The sequence below is a fragment of the Carlito syrichta genome, unplaced genomic scaffold (genome assembly GCF_000164805.1).
Source record: "Carlito syrichta isolate Samal-C Ts95f unplaced genomic scaffold, Tarsius_syrichta-2.0.1 Scaffold307254, whole genome shotgun sequence".
NCBI lineage: Eukaryota > Metazoa > Chordata > Mammalia > Primates > Tarsiidae > Carlito > Carlito syrichta.
Window position 1 is genome coordinate 288,194 of NW_007251350.1, and position 25,165 is coordinate 313,358.

The 25,165-nt window shown below is 37.8% G+C and overlaps 1 protein-coding gene across 1 annotated transcript; it reads left to right on the forward strand.

The window, feature by feature from the left end:
- The first annotated feature begins 883 nt into the window (after window positions 1–883).
- SAMD9 (sterile alpha motif domain containing 9) lies at window positions 884–24,942 on the forward strand. Its single transcript, XM_008064267.2, has 2 exons — window positions 884–984; window positions 20,050–24,942. The coding sequence occupies exon 2, from the start codon at window positions 20,335–20,337 to the stop codon at window positions 24,820–24,822; it is 4,488 nt and encodes a 1,495-aa protein (XP_008062458.2). The 5' UTR covers window positions 884–984; window positions 20,050–20,334; the 3' UTR covers window positions 24,823–24,942.
- The last annotated feature ends 223 nt before the right edge of the window (window positions 24,943–25,165 follow it).

A 25,165-nucleotide genomic window follows, 5' to 3' on the forward strand; every position in this document is an offset into this window, starting at 1 on the left:
GAGCATAGTGGTGCATTCCTGTAGTCCCAGCAACTCAGGAGGCTGAGGTGGGAGGATTGCCTGAGCCCTAGAGTTCAAGGCTGCAGGAAGCTGGGATCATGCCACTGCACTCCTGCCTGGGCAACAGAGTAAGACCCTGTTTCAAAATAAAAAACACCTAAAACTCGTGTGAGTAAATTGTGGGATGTGGAAGCCAAACGCCAATTGAGCACTCATAATAAATGTTAATCCTTGCTAGGGCTTTTAACATGTCAGTTACATTTGTCACTCTTGCTCGACCTGACTCTGACACTAACCTTAGAAAAGAGCTATCTCTGCAGTGTGACCCTCAGGTCAGCAGCCTGGTCTGCTGCCCAGAACTAGCACAGAGGTCTTTAGCATTTACAGGGGGGCTCAGGGAAGTCCCTGCCAGCCCTTCCTTTGCGCATTAAGAAGACAGAGTAGGCAGCATGTCCACTCTCAAAGGCCAGTGGAATATCAGCATCAACACTCCCCACCCAGAGGTCCACAAGGCTAGATTGGAAATGAAAACCAGCAAACCTGGGGGCCAGTTTAGACAGCCAATCCTGTTTGTAAACAAACAACGGGGCTCTCTGTAGCCCTCGAAACTCTTAAATAAAGAAAAGATGTGAAACCTTCAGATTTTAACCAAAAGACCAGAAGAGGCATATAGTCATGACTTATAAAAAAAGCATCTCAGACGGAAAGGGCTGGGCTGTAAGTTCAGTTCCGGGAAGTGAAACTGAAACCAAGTCTGTGCTCTTCTGTCCTGGCCTCCCACTTTCAAGGCACATCATGTCATTTCTGAGTCAGCCAGAGCTTGAGTTGAGGCTGACACAGAGGAGGAGCAGACACTCATTCAAACCGGAAAATACTTTTCTCTAGCATCGTATGAAGAAGAAAACACAGAGATCAGGTGTTTTCTGTGGGAAAAGAGCTGGTTTCCCCTTCATTTATGAAGAAGAAATTTGCAAGACAACCTGGGTAAGCACAATATCTATTATTAATATTGTTATTATTATTTACAGAAACATTGTATTGAATAGGAAGAAATCTGCTTTATAATTAGAAAATTGAAGATATTCCCAAACAATAATACACTAAGCCTAGAAATTCTACACTATGTGTTGCTGTGTCAAGGGTCTGCTTTATATGTATTGAAAAACGAGTCATGACATTTCATAAAAGATGTTGTTGAAAACTAGAGACACTTTTATTTATGAATTCCCCCAGGACTTAAGAGCATCTTCAGAAAGAACAAACAGTGAAAACTTAAAATACTGTGCTTATTTTAGTTACCTCCCCCCACCTGCTCTGAGGAACAGCAGCTCCTGGGGATCAAAACTCTGTCAACTTTTCAGATATTTTCACATGACATACATAGAGAGAGAGAGACAGACAGACAGGTCGCTACAGGAAGTCCTTGGAATTATAGTAGCTTTAAGTTCCTGGCAAAAGTACCAGATTTCTGTCTGACTTCTCCCCCAAATAAATAACAGGGCAACGCAATTTTACTTCCTAAGCCTTCCCTTTGATTTCTTCATCTAAAGGTGTATGTGATTTTTTTGTTTTGTTTTTTGTCTTACTGTTGCCCAAGCAATCCTCCAGCCTCAGCCTCACGAGTAGCTGGGAAGACAGGCATGTGCCACCACACCCAGCAATTTTTAAAAGTTTTTTATAGTCTTGAGTTCTCGCTATGTTGCCTAGGCTGGCCTTGAACTCCTCAGCCCAAGCTGTCCTCCTGCCTCAGCCTCCCAAAGTGCTAGGATTACAGGCATGAGTCACCGTGCCCAATCTGCCTGAGGGTTTTAATATTTGTGCAATCCTGTATAACTTTTGACGTTATCTAAAAACCATTTTGGAACAAGAGAGGGTATAAATAAATCATTAATACGTAAAGTACCTATGAATGGTGGCATAAATGTTTCCAGATGGTGGCATACCTTCTTCAACAATTGTTTTAAACAAATTATTAAAAGGTACAGCTATCCAGACTCCAGCCAAGGCTTCAGGGATGCAGTGTGTGGAAGTGAAACCCGTTCAGTGACAGCTGAAGTGCCCACCATCTGGTAGAGAGAGCAGCCAAGAGTCACTTCTGTTGAACTTGCTCACTCTCCCCAACACATGTCCAGGGCCAGCCTGCTGTCCCCATCTTATAGGAGAGCCTGGCATCGTGTTTCACATGTAATGGCGTGTTGCTCCGCATAAATCACCTGCTTCATGAAACTCACCATTTGGCCTCCTCATGGGTTTAGACGTATCACCTAGGGAAAGAGTAGGCTGCAAAACTAGGAGAGGTGGGAGCTCTCACAGAGGAAGAGGAAGGCAGGGGACCCCAGGACATGTGTGTTGGTGAGACAGCAAGAGGTGAGCAAGGGGGCCGGGTGCGAGGCCTCTGGCCTGCCTGCTACAGCAGTGTGGGCACCCCAGACATGATCTTCCAAAGGGCAGAGAGGACGGGACTTGGCAAACAGATGCAAGAAGATGGCCTAGACAGAAGGGCACTGGTGGAGGGCAGTGTCAGATTTTAGACAACTCTGAACCCAGCAGGAATCCACAGTGGATGAAACGAAAAAGTCGAGAACTTGTGATGTGAAGCTGTGACAGCAAGTGTCTAGTAAAACACTAGAACCTCAGATCCCCAAAATGAATAAGTCATTGTCTTTGGCTTATACCAGGCCGCCATGTTTTTCTGTGCAAGTAACTCCTTTATGTTATTCATTTGTTTATTTACTTTATCATGTATTCTGGAGGCATCTTTGACTGTTTAAATGAAGTTTGATTTACATAAAATGAACAAATCTTAGAGTACAGCTTGATGAAATTTTTACATTGTATTCCCCTGTGTAACCACTAGCCAGGTCAAGATAGAAAATGTTTCTAGTCCAGCATGGTGTCTCACCCCTATAATCCCAGCTCTTTGGGAGGTGGAGACAAGAGAATTTCCTGAGCCCAGGGGTTCAAGACCAGCCCGGGCAAGTCAGCAAGATTCCATCTCCACAGTGAATCAAAAAATTAGCTGGGCGTGGTGGCACACACCTGTAGTTCCAGCTACATGGAAGGCTGAGGTGGAAGGATCACCTAGCCCAGCAGGTTGAAGTCATAGTAACAGTGTCCTGTACTTCAGCCTGGGCAACAGAGTGAAACTCCAACTCGACAACAACAGAAAATGTTTCCACGTTTCCATCACACTGGAAGTTTTCTTTTTCCCTTTTCCAGAAAATGTTTCTCCACCAAGAAGTAATCACTGTTCTGATTTCTATTATGAGAGATTAATTTTGTGCTTAAACGGCATATAACTGGAATCCTACAATATGCTGAGCTTCTTTCATTCAATGTGATTCATCCATGTTGTTCCCTGTGTCCGTACTTTGATATTTATTTTTCATGTGCATCCCTGAGCCACAGAGCAGTTATATATCCACAAAAAACTGTTAAGCAGTTTCTCCAAGTGGCTGAAATAACTTGCATTCCTCCCAGTGAGAGATCCACTGATTCCACATCTCCACCAGATTTGGCATTGTCTGTCTTTAACCTCAGGTACTCTGGTGGCTGTGGAGTCTCCCCATGCAGTTTTACTTAGCATCCCCATTATGGTTAAGGATTGTGGAGTCCTTCTAATCCTGTCATCACATTCACCTCTGTGACTATGAAATCCCCATGTGTTTCTTCCTGCCAGTAAGGCAAGTCTGGTCCTTCACCCAGCCCAGAATCAGCAGATCCCCAAAGTTTCTGAGGCAGGGACCTTACTCCTTAGAACATCAGTTCATCCAGCCCTGGTCATCTAGTCCATCTGTGACCCTGTGATGACTTCAAGAATACACATTTTACAAGACGTGATTTTCCTCATCATTGCAGTGTGAAAGTCGGTGGCTTCTGTGGTCTCCCATGTCACCCAGGAAGTGGAACTTCTTTCATTTCTTCTAGAGTCCGTTTTGGTAAGTTAAATTTTTCAAGGAATTTGTTCCATTAACCGTAGTCTCCAATTTATTCATGCAAAGTTGGTTGCAATAGCATCTGCTTCCTTTAATTTTGACAGTGTCTAATACTGTTTGTTTGTGCCACCTCTCTCTTTCTTCCTGGTTAATCTTTTCATGGGTGTGTCAGTTTGATCACACTCTTTATCAAGAAGAACTTTTGGACTTTGCTGAATCTCTGTCTTGTAACTTTGTTTTCCATTTATAGATTTCTGCACTTATCTTTATTTTTGCCTGCCTTCTTATTTCTGATTGATTCTGTTGTTCTTTAAACTTACTAAGTTGACATTTAGTTGATGTTTTTAAGTCGTCAGTCTATTTTTATAAGAGCATTTAAGGCTATAAGTATTTCTTCAAGTATTGTTGACACTGTTTCTTGCAAGTTTTATATGTAGCCTTTTTATCACTGTTTGGTTTTAAATATTGGCAATTTCTGAAAGAACTAGAAATTGGCCTTCCATATGGCCCAGCAATTCCCCTGTTGGGAATATACTCGGAGGAACTCAAATATTTCTACAAAAAAGATACCTACACACATATGTTTGCTGCAGTTCTATTCACAATAGCAAAAACATGGAACCAACCCTGTTGTCCATTGAAGCTGGACTGGATATATTTATTTTTCAGTTGAGGTCTCACTCTGTTGCCCAGGCTACAGTGAAATGGCATGCTCACAGTTCATCACAGCCTCAGACTCCTGGGCTCAAGCGGTCCTCCCACTTCAGCCTCCTGAGTAACTGGAACCACAGGAGCATGACTCTATGCCCGGCTTATTTTTTATGATTTTATTTTTGTAGAGACAAGATCTTACTATGTTACCTAGGCTTGTCTCAAACTCATGGCCTCAAGCAATCCTCCTACTTCAGCCACCCAAAGTGCTGGGATTACAGGTGTAAGCCTCTGCACCTGGCCACAGTTCTTTATTTTTAATTAAACTTTTCACTTGAACTCATTGTAGATTCACATCAGGTACACGAAGTAATAAGATATTCTGTGTACGCCTTACCCAGGTTCCTCTTTGGTAAAATTTCACAAGATTACAGTACCAAACCACAACTCAGATATTGCCATGTATGTATTCGAAACAAAACAATTTCATCACCACAAGCACCCCTCACACGGCTTCTCCACAGCTCCACCCAGCACCCTCAGGCCACCTTTGCTCCTCAAACCTAGGTTACGAATTTGTTTTCTATGTTTATAATTTTGCCATTCCAAGAAGGTTATGTAAATGAAATTGTACAGGTTGTAACATTTGGGAACTGACCTTTTCCACTCAGCATAATTATCTGAAGATTTATGCAGGTTGGTGTGTGTATTGATAGTCTATTCCTTTGTACTGCTGAGTAGTATTCCATGGTGTGGATGTAAAATAGTTGGTTTCAATATTCACCTTTTGAAGGACATGTAAGTTGTTTCCAGTTTGGGGCTATTATGAATAAAGCTGCTGTAAACATTTGTGGAAAGAATTTTGAGTGATTGTAAGTTTTCTTTTCTCTGAGATAAATGCTCAGCAGTACAATTGCTGAGGTATATTATAATTGAACTTTCAATTTCTTTGTTGTAATTTAAAATATTTCTTATATATTGAACATTTTTGAACATTTAAATATTAGACATACATTTTATTTTATTTTATCTTATCTTATCTTATTTGTGCTGTAGGGTATAAGTGGGCACTTACTACATAAGTAGGCTACCTGCCGGTGAAGTCTGGGTTTCTAGCTGGCCTTCTCACTCCTGACAGAGGACCTGATATCCTGTGTACTCCCAAGTATCTCCCTCCCTCCTTTGCCTCTCCTTTCCCTGGCAGTGTTCCACGTTTGCCAATTCCACCCTTGTGCTCATGTGACCAGTGATCAGGGCCCGCTTATGAGAACTTGCGATATTCAGTTCTTTGTTTTGTGGTAGTTCACTTAGCATGGTGGTCTCCAGCTGTATCCAAGTTGCTGCAAATGTCATTATTTTGCACTTCTTTATGGCTGCATAATATCCCATCCTGCATATGCACCACATTTTCTTTATTCAGTTCACTTTCAATGGGCAGTAGAGTGATTCTACATTTCTGCTATTGTGAATAAGGCTTCAATAAATGTGTCTTTTTGGTAGAGCAATTTATGTTCGTCTGGGTATATTTTCAAGAGAGGGATTGCTGGATCACATGGAAGTTCAACTTCCAGTTCTTTGAGAAATTACCATGCTGCCTTCCACAGAGGTGGAACTAGCTTGCTCTTCCACCAACAGTGTAGAATCATTCCCTTTTCACCACATCCTCACCACATCCTCACCAGCATCTGTTGTTTTTTGACTTATTAATGAAGGCCATCCTTACTGGTATTAGGCGGTATATCATTGTACTTTTGGTTTGCATTTCTCTGTTGACTAGTTGCAAATATTTTTTCCCATTTTGTGGGTTGTCTCTTTATTCTCTTGGTGGTATCTTTCACTGTGCAAAAATGTTTCCTTTTGATAAGGTCCCTCGTATCTATCTTAGCTTTTGCTGCATTTGCTTTTGAGGATTTGGCCATGAGTTCATTGCCTATTCTGATGTCCAAGAGGGTCTTCCCTATGGTTTCTTCTAAAATTCTTATAGTTTGAAGTTCTACATTTAAGTACTTGATCCTTTTTAAGTTGATTTTTGTATATAGTGATAGGTAGGGATCCAGTTTCTTTCTTCTGCATGTTGCTAGCCAGTTTTCCCAGCACTATTTGCTAAATATCATTCCTTTCCCCAATGTGTGTTATTGAGTGGCTTTGTTAAAGATGAGTTGGCTGAAAGATCATGTTTTTATTTCCTGACTCTTTGTCCTGTTCCACTGGTCTGTCTATTCCTGTACCAATACCATGCCATCTTGGTTGCTGTAGCCTTGTAATAAAGTCTGGAAGTGTGATACCTCCAGCTTTTCTCCTTTTGCTGAAGGTTGCTTTAGCTATTCAAGCTCTTTTTTGTTTCCATATGAATTCTATATTGTTTTTTCCAGGTCTGTGAAAAATGATCTTGGCAACTTGATAGGGACTGCATAGAATCTGTAGATTGCCTTGGGTAGGATGGACATCTTGATAATATTGGTTCTTCTAATCCATGATCATGGTATGTTTTTCCATTTGTTTGTATCATCCTTTATTACTTTGAGCAGTGTTCTGTAGTTCTCATTGTAAAGGTCTTTCACTTCTTTGGTTAGATGAATGCCAAGGTATTTCTCTTTTTTGTAGGTATTGTGAATGGAATTGTGTTTTTTATTTGGTTCTCAGCCTGCTTCTTGTTGGTGTATAGAAATGCAACTGTCTTTTGCACGTTGATTTTACCTCTTGAAACTGCCAAATTCATTTATCAGGGTGAGGAGGTTTTTGACAGACTTTCTAGGGTTTTCTAGTTATAGAATCATATCATAACATCCACAGAAAGGGATAACTTAACTTCCTCTTTTCCTATTTGGATCCCCCAATTTCCTTCTGCCTGGTTGCTCTGGCTAGGACTTCCAATACTATGTTGACCAGGAGGAGTGAGAGTGGGCATCTTTGTCTTGTTCCAGTTCTTAGAGGAAATGCTTCTACCTTTAGCCCATTATACATGATGTTGGCTGCAGATTTGTTATAGATGGCTCTTAATGTTTTGAGGAATGGTCCTTCAATGCCTAGGTGTTTGAGGGTTTTTATTGAGAAGGGATCCTAGGTTTTATCAAATACTTTTTCTGTATCTAAGGTAAAGTCATACGGTTCTTGGTTTCACACTTGTTAATGTGCTGAATTATGTTTATAGGCATGCAAATGTTGAACCAGCCCTGCATCCCAGGAATGAAGCTTGCCTGATCATGATGGATGATTCTTGAAATATGTTGTTAAATCTGATTTGCTAGAAGCTTGTTGAGAATTTTTACATCTATGTTCATCAGGGAAATTGATCTGCAATTCTTTCCTTGTTGGATCTTTGCCAGTTTTCAGTATCAGGATATATTAGCTTCATAGAATGAGCTATGGAGAATTCCTTCCTTCTCAATTGGTTGGGGGTACTTTCAGTAAGATTGATATCAGTTCTACCTTGTGTGTCTTGTAGAATTTAGCTGAGAAACCATCTGGTCCAGGGCTTTTTTTGGTAGGGAGTTTTCTTATAACTGAATCAACTTCCTATGTTGTCATTGGTCTGTTTAGGGCTTTGCTTTATTCTTGTTTCAATGTTGGGAGTTTGTGTGATGGCAGGATATCCTCCATTTCCTCTACCTTTTCTTATTTATTTGAATACAGATGGTCATAGCAATCTCTGATCATCTTTTCAATTTCTTCAGGGTAAGTTGTGCCTTCACCTTTTTCAATTCTAATTGTGTTTATTCTCTCTTTTATTTAGTCAATCTGGTCAGTGGTCAGTTATTCTTATATATCCTTTCAAAGAACCAGCTTTTTGCCTTGTTGATCCTTTCTATATTTTTGTCTTCTATTTCTTGCAATTGTGACTTCATCTTAGTAATCAGGATTTTTCTACTGAAATTTGGATTTAATTGTTCTTGCCTTTCCAACTCCCTTAGGTGTGACATTAGGCTCTTTACTTGTGATCCCTCTATTTTGTTGATATGTGCATGTAATATTATGAACTTCCCTCTCAATCCTGTTTCCATGGTATTCCAGAGTTTTTGATATGTTTTGTCTTTGTTTTCATTTGTTTCCAGGAATCTTTTTATTTCTGTGTTGATTTCTATGTTGACTCAAAAGTTATTCAGTGGTATGTTGTTTAGTTTCCAAATGTTTGTGAGTTTAGGGGGTCTCTTGTTGGTGGTGATACTTATTTTTATTCCACTGAGATTTGAGAAAATGCTTGGTATTATTTCAACCTTTTGAAATTTGTTCACGATTGATTTATGCCTGAGAATGTGGTAAATTTTAGAGTGTATTCTATGTGCTGACGAGCAGAATGTATACTCTGTAGTTGTTGGGTGGAATGTTCTGTAGATGTCTGATAGATCCAATTGGTCAAGTGTTGAGTTAAGATTCTCCTTGTTGGTTTTTTTGCCTCAATGATCTGTCTAGGACTGTTAGCAGGGTATTAAAGTATGATTTTATGGGTGTCTATAACCTCTCTTAGTTTACATGGCAATTGTTTTATAAATCCAGGTGCTCCAGTGTTGGGTGTATACATATTTAAGATGGATATTTCTTACTGGTGAATTGAGCCTTTTATCATTATGTGTGTCTTTCCATGTCCTTTTAAACTTTTATTGATTTAGTCTGTTTTGTCTGACACAAGAGTAGCTACCCCTGCTCTTTTTTGTTTTCTATCTAACTGGAAGATATTTTTCCATTCTCTTACTTTGAACCTGTGGGTGTCCTTTGCAGTGAGATGGTTTTCCTGGAGTCAGTAGAATGTTGGATAATGTTTCTTTATCCAGTTTGCTACTCTACAACTTTTTAGTGGTGCATTCAGTCTGTTCACATTCAAGTAAATCATTGATATGTGAGGGTTTATCTCTATCTTCATGCCTTTACAAGATTACTTTGCTCCCCTCCTCCTTTTTAAATTTGTAGATGATCTATATGCTCTGCTATCTCTGTATTTGCCTGTTCTTTTGTGATGGGTGGAGCTGTTTTTGTGTCTGTGCTCAAAGCTTTCTTAAGCATCTCCTGAAGGACTGGTATGGAGGTGGCATATTCTCTTAGAAATTGGATGTTTGGGAAAGATTATAATTCTCCATCACTGATGAAGCTTAGCTTGGTGGGACAGGAAATTTTTAGTAAGAATTGTTTATCTTTAAGAACATTAAAGATGGGACATCAGTCCCTTCTGGCTTGCAGGGTTTCTGCTGAGAAGTCTGCTGCAATTCTTATGGGTCTTCCCTGGTAGATGATCTGACCCTTCTCTCTTGCTGCCTTTAGGATATTTTCTTTCATGCTTACCTTGTGGAGACAGTTTACTATGTGTCTTGTGGATAGTCTTGCAATATCTTGCAGGAGTTCTCTGAATTTCTTGTGTTTGGATAGACGACCTCTTGGAAGTCTTGGTCCAGGGAGTTCTCAGTTTTCCCTTCCATTTCAGGGGTGCTAATCAAATGGTTTGGTTTCTTACACAACCCAACACCTCTTTAGACTTTTTTCATTCTTTTTGAGGCTTTTCTCCCTATCTTTGTCAGACTGGGTTAGTTCAATATTTTGATCTCCAGGTTCTGAGATTATTTCCTCTTCTGGCTGATTCTACTCCCTAGGCCTGTCATTATTCTTTGAAATTCCATAAAGGAATTCTTTATTTCCAGGATTTTAAATTGGACCTTTCTTATATTGACCTGCTTAACTGTTATTTCCTGCACCGCCTTCATTGCCTGGGTAACCTTGGCTTCCAAAATCTTGTGGTTTTCCTTAACTGTTTCTGCCATCCATCATCTGATTCTGTGTCTGGTATCAAGTATGGCTGCTCTGGATTGGTTCCATTGTTTGAGGACTGGGAGGTGCTTTTGCAGGTGTTGCTTCTTTAAGACTTTGAGAATTGCTGGTGTTTTTCCACTAGTACTTCCTCAACTTTCAGAAGACTAGCTCCTCTCTTTTTACTATTTTTAAATTTTGCTGTTTTGTAGTGGATACAGTCTAGCTGTCCTAGGACCTTTTCTGCTGTTCAAAATAGGTCACAAAGTGAGTGAGAAGTGGCAGCTACTCCCACTTTGCCACTCTTGCTGGGAAGAGCTCAGAACTCAAAGTTTTTCTTGTCAGGCCAGCCAGACTGTTTTCTGACCACCAGTTGTGAGTTCTTTGTAGGGATTGGGATAGGGAAATTGACCTCCTGGCCACTGGGAGCACTCTTGGCTTTTAGTGCCATTCGCAGCCCAGAAGAGCTCCTGCCAGGAAACAGGGCCTCCAGGTGCCTTTCATAGAACTCCCACCTCAGCCAATGGCCACATTCAGAAGTTAGAAGCATCAGGGTCCCTGTCATGGCAGGACTCGCCCTTTGGGCCAGGGGAGGGACTGGCCACCTAGAGTTGGTGGTGAGCACTGAGTATGTGCACCAGCAGGTGAGCTTTTCCAGTCTGGGAGCCAGCTATCCGGCATCACTAGCAGGGAATGTGTTCTTGGGGATTGACTAACAGTAGATGTTTTGATGTGTTCCAAGTTCAATGTGGGCTCCAGCAGTATGCTTCTGTGCCCTAATTAGGCCTCCTCCTGCATGGGTCTAAAGATCCACAGGTGACTAGGGGGAGGTGAACTGTTACAGACCATGTCAGGAGCACTCACCCCATCTCGTGTACAAGACAGGACTGCAAATTCTATATGAGCCAGGCACCCTGCTCCAATGGGGCCTCCCTGCTCCAATGCAGGCTGCCTGGTTTCTCTCCTCCCTGCTCCCTATGCATTCCAAGATTTCTCCACAGGATGCAGGGTGCTACCTCTGTCCAGTCTGCTGGAGCTGCCTGAGTTTTTCAATGACTGGGATTGTCCTCCCTGTTCTGCTCTGTGAGAGAGGTGCTGGTCAGCCATACCCCATTGGCCATCTTGGCTCCCCTCTCTGAACTTACAATTTTTTGAAAACATACTCAGTTGTTTTCCAGAGTGGCTACACCATTTTACATTCACACCAGCAATATAGATATAAATGATCCAGCTTCCCCACATCTGATTTTGATACATCTTTTAATTTGTTTATTTGCCATTCATATATTCTCTTCAGTAACATATATTTATTTTGCAAGTTTTCCAGTTTTTGCTTTTGAGTTTTGAGTATTTTTATCTAGATAATAGTCTTTTGTGACTTTCAAAACATTTCTCCCTGTTTTTTGCTTGTTTTTTCATTATCTTAATATAATCTTTTGCATTAAAATATCTGCTGCCTTCAAGAGACCCATTTAACACACAAAGACTCCTACAGACTCAAGGTAAAAGGGTGGGGGAAAACATTCCATGTTAATGGAAACCAAAAATGAGCAGGAATAGCCATTCTCATATCAGACAAAACAGACTTTAAATTAACAACAGTAAAACAAAAGATGAAGATGGCTATTCTATAATAGTAAAGGAATCAATCCAATGAGAAGACATAACAATTTTAAATATATATACACTTAATGCCAGAATCTCCAGTTCTATAAAACAAATTCTACTAGACCTGAAAAAGAGAGAGAGAGAGAGCAAAACAATAATAGTGGGAGACTGTTCACTGACAGCAATAGACAGATCATCAAAGCAGAAAGTCACCAAAGAAACATTGAAGTTAAACAGGACTCTAGAGGAAATGGAACTAACAGACATCTACAGAACATTTCATCCTAAAACAGCAGAATATACATTTTTCTCATCAGCACATGGAACATTCTCCAAGATAGACTGATAGGCCACAAATCAAGTCTCGATGAATTTTTTAAAAATTGAAATCAAGCCGGGCTTGGTGGCTCAGCCTGTAATCCCAGCGCTTTGGGAGGCTGAGGTGAGTGGATTGCCTGAGCCTGCGGGTTCGAGACTCACCTGGGCAACTTAGCGAGACCTCATCTCTACAATAAATCAAAAAGTTAGCCGGGCATGGTAGCATGCACCTGTAGTTCCAGTTACTTGGACGGCTGAGGCGGAAGGATCGCCGGAGCCCATCAGGTCGAGGCTGCAGTGACCGGGAGTGGCCACTGCACTCCAGTCCGGGAGACAGAGTGAAACTCCAACTCAAAAAAAAAAAAAATTGAAATTATATCAAGCACCATCTCAGACTGCTGTGGAATAAAACTAGAAATTAACTCTGAGAAGAACTTGTAAAGATATGGAAGTTAAATAATTTTCTCCTGAATGAGCCTTGGGTCAACAATGAAATCAAGATGAAAACTTAAAAATTCCTTGAAATGAGTGACAGCAATGAAATATGTTATCAAAACCTCCAGGAAACAGCCAAAACTGCTCAGAGGAAATCTTATAGTGCTTAAGGTCATATCAATTCCTAAAATCATACTGCAAAGAACTAGAAAAACACAAATCAAACCCAAGAGTAGCAGAAATAACAAAATCAGAGCAGAACTAAATGAAATTTAAATTTTAAAAAATACAAAGGATCAATGAAAGAAAAAGTTGGTTCTTTGAAAAGATAAACAAAATTGTTAAACCATTAGCTAGATTAAGAATGAAGACAGAAGATTCAAATCAGCTCAATCAGAAGTGTAAAAGGAGATATTATGACTGATACAATGGAAATTCAAAACTCACCTGAGACTATTATGGGCACCTCTATGCAAATAAACTATACAATCTAGAGGAAATGGATAAATTCTTGGAAACATACAACTCCCAACCTTGAATCAGGAAAAAATAGAAACCTTGAACAGATCAATAGCAAGTTTGAAACAGTAATTAGAAGTCCTTGAACAACAACAACAATAAAAGTCCAGGACCTGATAGACTCACAGATGAATTCTATCAGACCTTCAAAGAAGAACTGGTACCAATTTTACTGAAGCTATTTCACAAGATTGAAGTGGAGGGAATCCTCCCTAACTAACTCTATGAGGTTACTATCACTCTGACACCAAAGCCAGGAAAAGTCACAATGAAAACAGAAGACTACAGACCAATATCCCTTATAAACCTAGATGCTAAAATCTTCAACAAAATGTTAGCAAATCGAATTCAACAACACATAAAAAAAATACACCATGACCAAGTGGGTTTTATTCCAGTGAAGCATAGACTGGTTCAACAAATACAAGTCAATAAATGTGAACCACTACATAAAAGAATTTTAAAAAGAAATTATAGGACCATTTCAATAGACCCAGAAAAAACATTTGGTAGAATCCAGTATCTCTTAATAATAAAAATCCTTAGCAAAACAAACAGGGAATATTCCTCAAAATAATAAAAGCTGTATATGACAAACCCACAGTCAATGTCATCCTGAATGGAGAAAAGTCAAACACATTCTCCCTCAGATGTGGAACAAGACAAGGTTGCCCACTTTCACCACTACTACTCAACATAGTACTTGAAGTTCTAGCCAGAGCAATCAGGCCAGAAAAATAAATAAAGGATATCCAAATTGGAGAAGAAGAAATCAAACTATCTCCGTATGCCGATTATATAATCTTATACCTAGAGAACCCGAAAGACTCTTCCAAAAGACTCCTAGATTTGATAAATGAATTTGGTAAACTTCTAGGATACAAAATCAACACACACAAATCAGTAGCACTTCTATACACCAATAGCAACCACACTGATAATCAAATCAAGAAATCATTTCCATTCATGATAGCAGCCAATAGGCTAGGAATATATTTAACCAAGTAGGAGAAAGATCTCTATAAGGAGAACTACAAAACTCTGATGAAAGACTAACAAATCGCAGAAGACACTAACAAATGGAGAAAAATTCAATGCTCATGGATTGGAAGAATCAGCATTATTAAAATATGTACCCAAATCTACAGATTCAATGCAATCTCTATCAAACTACCAACATCATTTTTCACAGAATTAGAAAAAACAATCCTAAAATTCATATGGAACCAAAAAAGGACCAGAATAGCCAAAGCAATTCTAAGCAAAAAGGACAAAGCTGGAGGCATCACATTACCTGACTTCAAATTATACTACAGGGCTGTGATATCCAAAGCAGCATGGCATTGCTACAAGAGCAGACACATGGTCTAATGGAACAGAATAGAAAATTCAGAAATAAATACAAATATATACAACCAACTGATCTTTGACAGGGAAGACAAAAACATTCACTGGAAAAGGATACCTTATTTAATAAATGGTGCTGGAAAAGTTGGATAGCTACATGCAGAAAAATGAAACTCAATCCCTACTCTCCCCATATACAAAAAATTAACTCAAGATGGATTAAACACTTGCGTATCAGACCTGAAACCATAAAAATCCTAGAAGAAAACCTAGGAAAAGCTCTTATGGACATTGGCCTAAGCAAAAAATGTATGGCTAATATCCCAAAAGCAAATGCAACTGAAACCAAAATAAATAAGTGAGAGTTAATTAAACTAAAAAACTTTTGTACATCAAAAGAAATAATCAACAGAGCAAACAGGCAACCTACAGAATGAGAGAAGACATTTGCAAACTATATACCTGGCAAAGGACTAATATCCAGAATCTACAAAGAATTCAAACAAATCAGCAAGAAAAAGCAAATAACCCCACTAAAAAGTAGGCAAACGACATGAACAGACATCTCTCAAAAGAAGATATACAAATGGACAACAAGCATATGAAAAAACATTCAACATTGCTTATCATCAGGAAAATGCAAATTAAAACCACAAATCTCACAATGAGATTTCACCTTACCCAATCAGAATGGCCATTATTATAATATCAAAAAACAATAGATGCTGGCATGGAAGCTGAGAAAAGGGAACATTTATACACTGTTGGGAGTGCAAATTATACAATCTCTATAGGAAGCAGTATGGAGATTTCTCAAAGAACTAAAAGAAGATCTGCCATTTGATCCAGCAATCTCATTATTAGAGATCTACCCTAAGGAGCAGAGGTCATTATATAAAAAAGAATGAAATCATGTCCTTTGCAACAACATGGATGGAGCTGAAGATCATCATCCTAAGTAAACTGATACAGAAACAGAAAACCAAGCACTGCATGTTCTCCTTGATTTGTGGGAGCTAAATGACCACAAAGATGAAAATAATAGACACTGGGAGCACCAATAAGGGGGGAATGAGGAGGGGCTTAGAGTTCAGAAACTCCCTACAGGGCACAGTGTTCACTATCTGGGGGGTGGGTCACCTGAGACCCAATCCCTACCACAACACAATACATCCATGTAATGAATACTCATGTGTACCCCTGAATCTAAAATAAAAATAGATAAAAATAAAATTTTTAAAAAGACTTTTAAAAGATTTAAATTTTTTTCACTGGTAGAATTCTCCAGTGAAACTGTCTGGATCTAGTGATTTTCCTTTTAGGGCAATTTCTAAAATTGCAAATCTGACTTTCTTAGAAATTATAGAACTATCCAAATTATTTTATATTGAGTGAGTTGTGGAAGTTTGTGTATTTTAAGGAATTAATTTATTTTATTTCAGTTGTCAACTATATATATGTCAAGTTGTTAATAGTGTCTTCTTATTGCCCATTTTATTTCTGCAGGGTTTGAAAGGTATTCACTGTTTCATTTCTGAAATTGGTAAATTGTGTCTTCTCTTTTTTATTGTTGGTCTTGCAAAAGTTAACTTTATTGTTCTTTTAAAGGAAGTAGATTTTTGTTTCACTGATTTTTCTCTTATTTTCCTGTTTTTAATTTAGCTGATTTCTGCTTTTATCTTTCTTGTTTCCTTCCTTCTGCTTGCTTTGGATTTATTTTCCTCCTTTTTTCTAGGTTTTTAAAGTAAAAGCTTAGATTCTTGTTCTGAGACTTTCCTGTTTTCTAATAAGTGCATTTATTGCTGTAAATTTTTCTTTCAACCCTGCTTTACTAGTATCTCACAAATTTTTAATATGTTATATTTTTATTCATTGCAGCATATTTTCTTAAATCTCACTTAAGACTTACTCATTGGCCCATGAATTAGTTAGAAGTGTGTAGTTTCACATTTAGTGATTTTCCTCTTATCTTTCTGTTAACATTCTTTATAAAGGTTTCATTGTAGTTGGCAAACATATTCTGTATGTTTCACTTCTTTTAAATGTGTTGAGGTTTACTTTATCATTTAGAATGTGATACATCTTAGGCATTTCAAAAGAATGGTATTATTCTGGGCCAGGTGTGGTGGCTCATGCCTATAATCCTAGCACTTTGGGAGACTGAGGTGCTTGAGCCCAGGAGTTTAAGATGAGCCTAGGTGACATAGCAAAACCTCATCTCTACAAAAAAACTTAACTGGGCACGGTGGTGTGTTCCTCTATTTCCAGCTACTCAGAAGACTGAGGCAGAAGAATTGGCTGAGCCCAGAAGGTTGAGGCTTCAGTGAGCTGTGATCATGCCACTGCCCACCAGAATGAGATAGAGTGAGACCCTGACTAAAAAAAAAAAAAAAAAAAAAAATCAATGGTATTCTGATATTGCTGGGTGAAGTGCTCCATAAGTGTGGTTCAGAATATGTTGGTTAATGGTTTTATTGAATTCTTCTATATATTATTCTGTCTAGTTGTTGTATCAATTGTTGAGATAAAGATTTTTGAAGTCTCCAACTATAATTCTTGATTTTTTTAAATTGAAAAGTTCAGTCAGTAGTTGCTTCACACATTTAGCAAGTTCTTTGTCTGGTGCATACACTTTTAGGATTACTGTATCATCTTACTGAATTCACCATTTTATCATTATATAATATATAATGTCTCTCTGTCTCTGACAATTTTCTTTACTCTGATGTTTACTTTATCTGACATTAATATAGCTACTCCTGTGTTTACTGATTTATATTTGCATGGTATAGCTTAACCTATACATTTACTTTCAGCCTATCTGTATCACTATATTTCAAGTGAGTGTCTTGTAAACAGGATATAGTTGGGACATGTTTTTAAATCTTCTATGAACTTTGTCTTTTAATTTCTGTATTTAGGGCATTCATAGTTCATGTCTTTTTTGTTTTGTTTTCTGTTTGTTCTCTCTATTTTTTATTTATCTGTCTTATTGTTTTGCCTTCCTGTGAGTTACTTGAAAATGTTTTACAATTTCATTTTTTTCTACAGTGTCTTTGAGTGTATTGGTTTGTGTAGCTTTTTTAGTAGTTGCTTAGATGTTGCACTATATATACAGGCCTTGTAACTGGTGTTATTTCACCAGTTTGAGTGAAGTATAGAAACCTTAATTCCCTTAATATCACCTTACTTTATTTCTTATAATTTCTTAAATATTTCCATAACATACTTTTAGAACCATATCAACATCAAACGTAACTTAGAAAGCTGAAGATATACAGACTAATGTATTTACCAATATTTTTACTTACTGTGTACTTTTTTTCCTTACTAATGTTCCAGAGTTCCTTCTATTGTCATTTCCTTTTTGTTTAAAGAACATCCTTTAACCATTATATTAGAGTAGGTCTGCTGGCAACAAATTCTCTTAATTTTTATTCATCCTTGAATATATTTATTTATTTAAATATTCTTTAAGAATTTTTTTGCTAAGTATAACATCCTGGATTGACAGTTCTTTTTTCTTTCACCATCTGAATAATATTTGCTACTTTCTTCCAACCTCCATGTCTTCTAATGAGAAATCCATTTCTGTTCAACTTGTCTTTCCTATGTGGGGAAAGATTCTTTTCTGCTTTCAGTTTCCAGAAGTTTGACTATGATGTGTCCTTGTTAGATTTCTTTTAGTTTATCCTATTTATAGTTTATTCAGATTCCTAATTTTTTGCAAAAGGTGAGGCATTTTCAGGCATTAATTTTTCAAGTATTTTTTCAGCCCCGCTATCTTAACTCTTCTTTAAGGATTTCGATTTCAGAGATACTAAATCCTTTTTTATAGTCCCACAGTCCGACTCTGTTCATTTTCTATTAATCTATTTTTCTCTCTGTTGTTCTGGTTGCATAATTTGTATTGTTCTATCTTCAGATTTACTAATTGACTGCCTTGCCCCCTTACTCTGCTGCTGAGACCATTCCCTGAATTTTTTATGATGGTTGTTATACTTTGCCTTTCATAATATATACATTATGCACTTTGCATATATATATGTATATTCCAGGATTTTCAGTTGCACTTAGGTAAAATGTCATTTTTTCCCTGTCTTTGTTCCTAATATAGCTAGTCAGTCATTGTCATTATTCCTTTTTTTAAAAAGTAAGCAGCCTGCTTGTATTTATCATTTTTGTCTTTTAAATTGTGATTCAAAACACATAACATAAAATCTACCATATTAACCATTTGTAAGTGTCCCATTTGTCAATACTAAGTATATTCATAATGTGGTATAACAGATCTCCAGTACTGTTTTATGTTGCAAAACTAAGTCTATTCCCAGGAAGCAACAACTCCCCGTTCCCTCTCCCACTTTAGCCCTAGTAGCCATCATTTTACTTTCTGTTTCTACTTTGGTTACCTCATGTAAATTAGCTGTTAACAATTATTATGTGAAAAATTACTTGGATATAAAAGTAGCCTCCAAGTTCACTACTCAGAAAGTTACCCTGGATGTCAAGGTTCAAATTAAGATCTTGAAGTATATGCTTTATTAAATCCACTCAAATGCACAATAAAAAAGAGAGAAACAGGCACCACACCTTAGAGAGGTTACAAGAGAGTAGAAGGGTCTCATTACCTGAGTTATGCAAGTTAATAAATCCTCTGCCTTCTTCTCTACGGTGTCAGCATTCGTCACTGAGTGTATAATTTTGAGAACCAAAATTGAGGTCTATCCCAAAGGGCTCCAAGAGAGAAGAGGCCCCGGATCAATGACATACAATTGCTGTAATCAGAGAGATATAGAGGGGTAAGTCTGCCTGGCCACAGCTATAGGTTATTAATTAACCTGATTGGCTACTATGGATTTAATTTATGTTTCTTGAGTAAAGGACACAAATGATCAGAATGAGTGTCACCATTCTGGTGACTCTATTAAGACCGCAAAAATATAAAGTGCTTCCCGTGTGTCTTATGAATACTTACCGTCTATTTAGCCCTTATATCCCTTCCTAACTATGCTCACAGTCTTATGCTTGATTTACTTTATCTACATCTATCATATATATGTCTCACAAACTACTTGCTTCTATACTTAGTTTCAAATATTCTCCTTTTCTTCTCTTATTTTCTAAAACAGAGTTGAATATTCTTAAATAACACAACCAATACATATTATAGCAAAAAAAAAATCATTAATAAGGATGAACCATCAACATATATACTGGCCGGAGGCATCTCCAAAATATACTCACGGAATAAAGCAAGATGACGATAGTTATGTATAGTATGCTACCATTTATGTGAAAAGAGAACTTATGTATTTGTCTTTGGTGGTGTTTATTCAGAGAGATACACAAGAAACTGGTAATAGTCATTTTCTCTGAGGAGATCATTAGTTGTCATATCCTTTGAACTTTTGTAACACACAAGTATATTACCTATTGAAATGGATTGTTTTAAATGGATGCTTTTAAAGATACTAAATAGTTTTTCTTTTTCTATATACAGGTATCAATGGCAAAGCAGCTGGACTTCGCAGAAAATACAGATGACTGGACAAAAGAGAATGTAAATCAGTGGCTAGAAAGTCATAAGTTTAATTAAAAACACAGGGAAATTTTGACTGCGCAAGATATGGATGGAGAAACCCTGAAGTGATTAAAGAAAAACTATCTTGTGGATACGGGAATAACACACGGACCAGCTATCCGAACAGAAGAACTATCCAAAGAATTGCAGAAAACTTCCTTTAAAGATTCTGTTCAGAAACCTAGAAGGAAACAAGGCGGTACAATGAATTCTCCTGAAGAACCAACTTTGATGCAGAAGGAAAGTAGTGAACTTTCAAAGCAAAAACAAAAGGATAAAGGGAACCCAGGTATGGCTACTGCCTCTGCAATGAGTACAGTTGCCAAAGGTCCTGATTCACTAAACAAGGAGCTCACAGATGATGAAATAAAAGACACAAAGGAAAAGCCCCCATTCATGGAAATAACATGCGCACCATACCCTTTTGATGAATCCAATAATCAATATTGTTACAAACTGGGTTTTAGTCTTCCTCCTGAAACAGGACCAGGCAATCTCATTGATCCAGTACGTGAATTCAAAAGCTTCACAAATACAGAAACAGCCACAGAGGAGGATATTAAGATGAAATTTAGCAATGAGATTTTTCGATTCGCTTCAGCTTGTATGAATTCACGTACCAATGGCACCATTCATTTGGGAGTCATAGACAAACCCCATGGAAAAATTGTTGGCGTGACACTCACCAGAGTTACCAAGGAAGCCCTCATTGACCACTTCAATCAGATGACACACCAGTATTTTGAAGTTCATCAGGTCCAACAAGCAAAGAAGTGCATCCGAGCGCCAAGATTTGTGAAGGTTTTACTACCGGACAGTACCCTATCTGACAGGTTTGTTATTGAAGTGGATGTCATTCCACAATACGCTGAATGTGAAGATCATTACTTCCAGATTAAAATGCAGATTTACAAGAACAGAATATGGAAACAAAGTCCAGAATTCTCAGTCTTTGTGAGAGATGGGAGCAGCTCTAAGAACATCATAAAAAATAAAGTTGATTTCAAAGCATTCAGATTAGATTTAAAAACACTGGCAGAGACCAGGAGAGAAGAAGAAGGAAAACACAGAGCAAAAACAAATAAAAAAGAGAAAGAGAGAGAGGGACCAAAGCTTGTTAAACTGTTAACAGGAAATCAGGATCTTCTGGATAATTCATACTATGAGTGGTACATTCTTGTAACAAATAAGTGTCATCCAGATCAAACCAAGCACTTGGATTTCCTAAAGGAAATTAAATGGTTTGCTGTGTTGGAGTTCGATCCTGAATCTGGGAGCAACGGAGTAGTCAAAACTTACAAAGAAAGCCGAATAGTAAATCTTCACTTTCCAGATCTCTATGTAGAAGAGAAAACCACAAATGAGAAGATCTCTACTCTGAATCTTTACCAGCAACCCAGCTGGATTTTCTGCAATGGCAGGTTAGACCTTGACGCTGAAAAATATAAACCCTTAGACTCAAGTTCCTGGCAAAGAGAAAGAGCTTCTGATGTCAGGAAACTGATTTCATTTCTCACACGCGAAGACATAATGCCAAGAGGGAAGTTTTTGGTGGTATTTCTGTTACTTTCCTCCGTGGATGACCCAAGAGACCCCCTCATTACGACTTTTTGTACTTTCTATCAAGATCTCAAAGGAATGGAAAACATACTGTGCATTTGTGTCCACCCACTTATATTTCAGAAATGGAAAGATCTACTTGAAGCAATATTAATAAGACAGGAAGATAAATTTTCAAGCCAATGTATTTCTGCATTGAGCCTTGAAGAGATAAATGGCACTATCCTTAAAGTAAAATCTGTGACTCGGACTTTAAAGAGACTTTTGCCATCCATTGGTTCATCTGTTGTCCTTCTGAAAAAAGAGGAAGATATCATGACAGCTCTAGAAATTCTCTGCGAAAATGAATGTGAAGGCACACACATAGAGAAGGACAAAGATAAATTCCGTGAATTCAAAGCATCAAAAGAGGAAGACTTCTATCGAGGTGGCAAAGTATCATGGTGGAATTTCTACTTTTCTTCTGAAAACTATTCTTCCCCTTTTGTCAAAAGGGATAAATATGAGAGACTTAAAACAATGATTGAAAACTGTGCAGATTTTTCTAAACCCATGTGTACCAAAATTATTCATCTGTATCATCATCCAGGTTGTGGGGGAACTACTTTGGCTATGCATATTCTCTGGGAACTAAGGGACAAATTCAGATGTGCTGTTCTGAAAAACAAAACAGTGGATTTTTTGGAAATTGGGGAACAGGTAGCCCACTTAATCACCATGGGGGAAACAGACCGTCAGGAATACTTACCTGTGTTGCTCCTTGTTGATGATTTTGAAGAGCAGGACAACGTTTATCTTCTGCAGGCCTCTATTCAAAGAGCTATACCCAAAAAGCACATTCAATATGAGAAACCTCTAGTGATTATCCTAAATTGCATGAGATCACAAAATCCTAAAAAAAGTGCAATGAACTCAGACAGTATTGCCATAATACACCAATTATCTGGCAAAGAACAGAGAGCTTTTGAGCATAAATTGAAAGAAATCAAAGAACAACACAAAAACTTTGAAGATTTTTATTCCTTCATGATCTTGAAAACCAATTTTAATAAAGAGTACATAGAAAATGTGGTCAGGAACATACTGAAAGGACAGAGTATTTCCACCAACCAAGCAAAGCTCTTTTCGTTTCTGGCTCTTCTTAATTCATATGTGCCTGACACCATCATTTCACTAGAACACTGTGAAAATTACTTAGGAATTGGAAACAAGAAGACTTTCTGGGGACCAGAAAAATTTGAAGACAAGATGGGCACCTACTCTACACTTCTGATAAAAACAAAGGTAATAGAATATGGGACATACTGTGGAGTGCGTATCATTCACCCTTTGATTGCAAATCTCTCGCTGGAAGAATTGAAGAAAAGTTATCAGCTGGATAAAAGTCAAATTATGCTGAATATGCTCAGAGAAAATGTGTTCTATGATCTTGGTATGGGGAGAAGCAAATTTCTCCAAGACATGCAAACACTCCTTGTCACAAGACAACGCAATGAAAGTGAAAAAGGAAATTGGTTTTCCCCATTTATTGAAGCATTACATAAAGATGAAGGAAATGAAGCAGTTAAAGCAGTATTGCTTGAAGGTATCGATCGGTTCAAGCCAAATGCATTCATTTGCCAAGCCTTGTCAAGACATTTCTATATTAAAGAGAAAGACTTTAGCAATGCTCTAAGTTGGGCAGAACAAGCAAAAAAGATAGAACCTGACAATTCTTATATTTCAGATACACTGGGTCAAGTCTACAAAAATAAAATAAGATGGTGGTTAGAGGCTAATGGAACAAGCAGGAACATTTCAGTTGATGATCTGACTGAACTTTTGGATTTAGCAGAGCATGCCTCAAATGCATTCAAAGAATCTCAATGGCAAAGTGAAGACAGACAATATGAAGTGAAGGAAAGTTTGTGTCAGAAGTCAAAAAGGAGGTATGATACTTATAATACAGCTGGTTATCTAGGGGAGATAGAAGTTGGACTTTACACAATTCAGATTCTCCAGCTCACTCCATTTTTTGACAATAAAAATGAACTATCTAAAAGAGATATGGTTAATTTTATAACAGGAAAGTGTGATATTCCAGGAGATTCAAATAATGCATATAAATTAGCTCTTAAGAAGTTTATTCCTTATCTAACTAATTTGCAATTCTCTTTGAAAAAATCCTTTGATTTCTTTGATGACTATTTTGTCCTTTTAAAACCCAGGAACAATATCAAGCAAAAAGAAGAGAGCAAAATTCGGAATAAGGTAGTTGCACATTTTAAGAAGTATGTAAGCATATTTTGTTCCTTTGAGGAATCACAAAATAGAGCTCTTGAATCAAAGCTCAGTGAGCAACTTCAAGTAGAGCAATACTGGAAAAGCCTAGTAGCTTTAAAAGCAGACAAGTTTTCTGGGCTCTTGGAGTATCTCACCAAAAATCAAAAAGATGCTGTAAGCACCATGGAAGTTATAGTGAACAAATACACTTTTCTCTTAGAACATGATGCTGTCAGAATCCACTCACAGGTAAAACAAAATTTCATCTTGGCCAACATCATTCTCTCCTGTATCAAACCTACTTCCAACTTAGTCAAGTCAGTTGAAAAACTGAAAGATCAGCTTCGAGAAGTCTTACAAGAAAGAGGAATGAATTGTCAATTTCCAGAACCTTATTTCCTAGCTTCTCTCTTATTCTGGCCAGAAAACCAGCAACTAGATCAACATTCTAAAAAAATGGAAGCATATGCCCAATCACTGGAAAATTCTTTCAAGGGTCGATACAAACATATGCATCACACAAAGCAACCAATTGCATATTTCTTTCTTGGAAAAGGTAAAAATATGAACAAACTTGTTCACAAAGGAAAAATTGATCAATGTTTTAAAACGACAGTTGATATTAACTCTTTGTGGCAGAGTGGAGATGTGTGGAAGGAGGTAAAAGTCCAAGAACTTTTGCTTCGTTTACAAGGACGGGCTGAATATAATTGTTTATATATTGAATATGGAATCAATGAAAAAATCACAATACCTATCAAACCCACTTTCTTGGGTCAACTTAGAAGTGGCAGAAGCATAGAAAAAGTGTCTTTTTACCTGGGATTTTCCATTGGAGGCCCACTTGCTTATGACATTACAATTGTTTAAGAGCCCAATCTTCTTCCTCCAAGAATGTGGTTTCATTATTGCCTAATTTTTGTTTTAGATTCAAGGCCTATACTTTAAACTAGCAGATTTTATTGTCCCTAGGTTTTCAGACCTGTACATACAATATTTAATTTCCTCCTGAGCATGTTAGGAGTCCTATGAAGACTATGTTGAAGAAGGAAGAAAAGAGTGAGAGATATAGAAAGTAGCAAATCTCTTCTTTGGCTTGGATAACACCATTGGTGTCAAAGTGATAAAGATCTATGACTGGAATTAGGAGAGGTGAATACAGCAAGTCAGTCACACAGGACCCCACTACTTCCCTCAATTACTCTACCAAGGC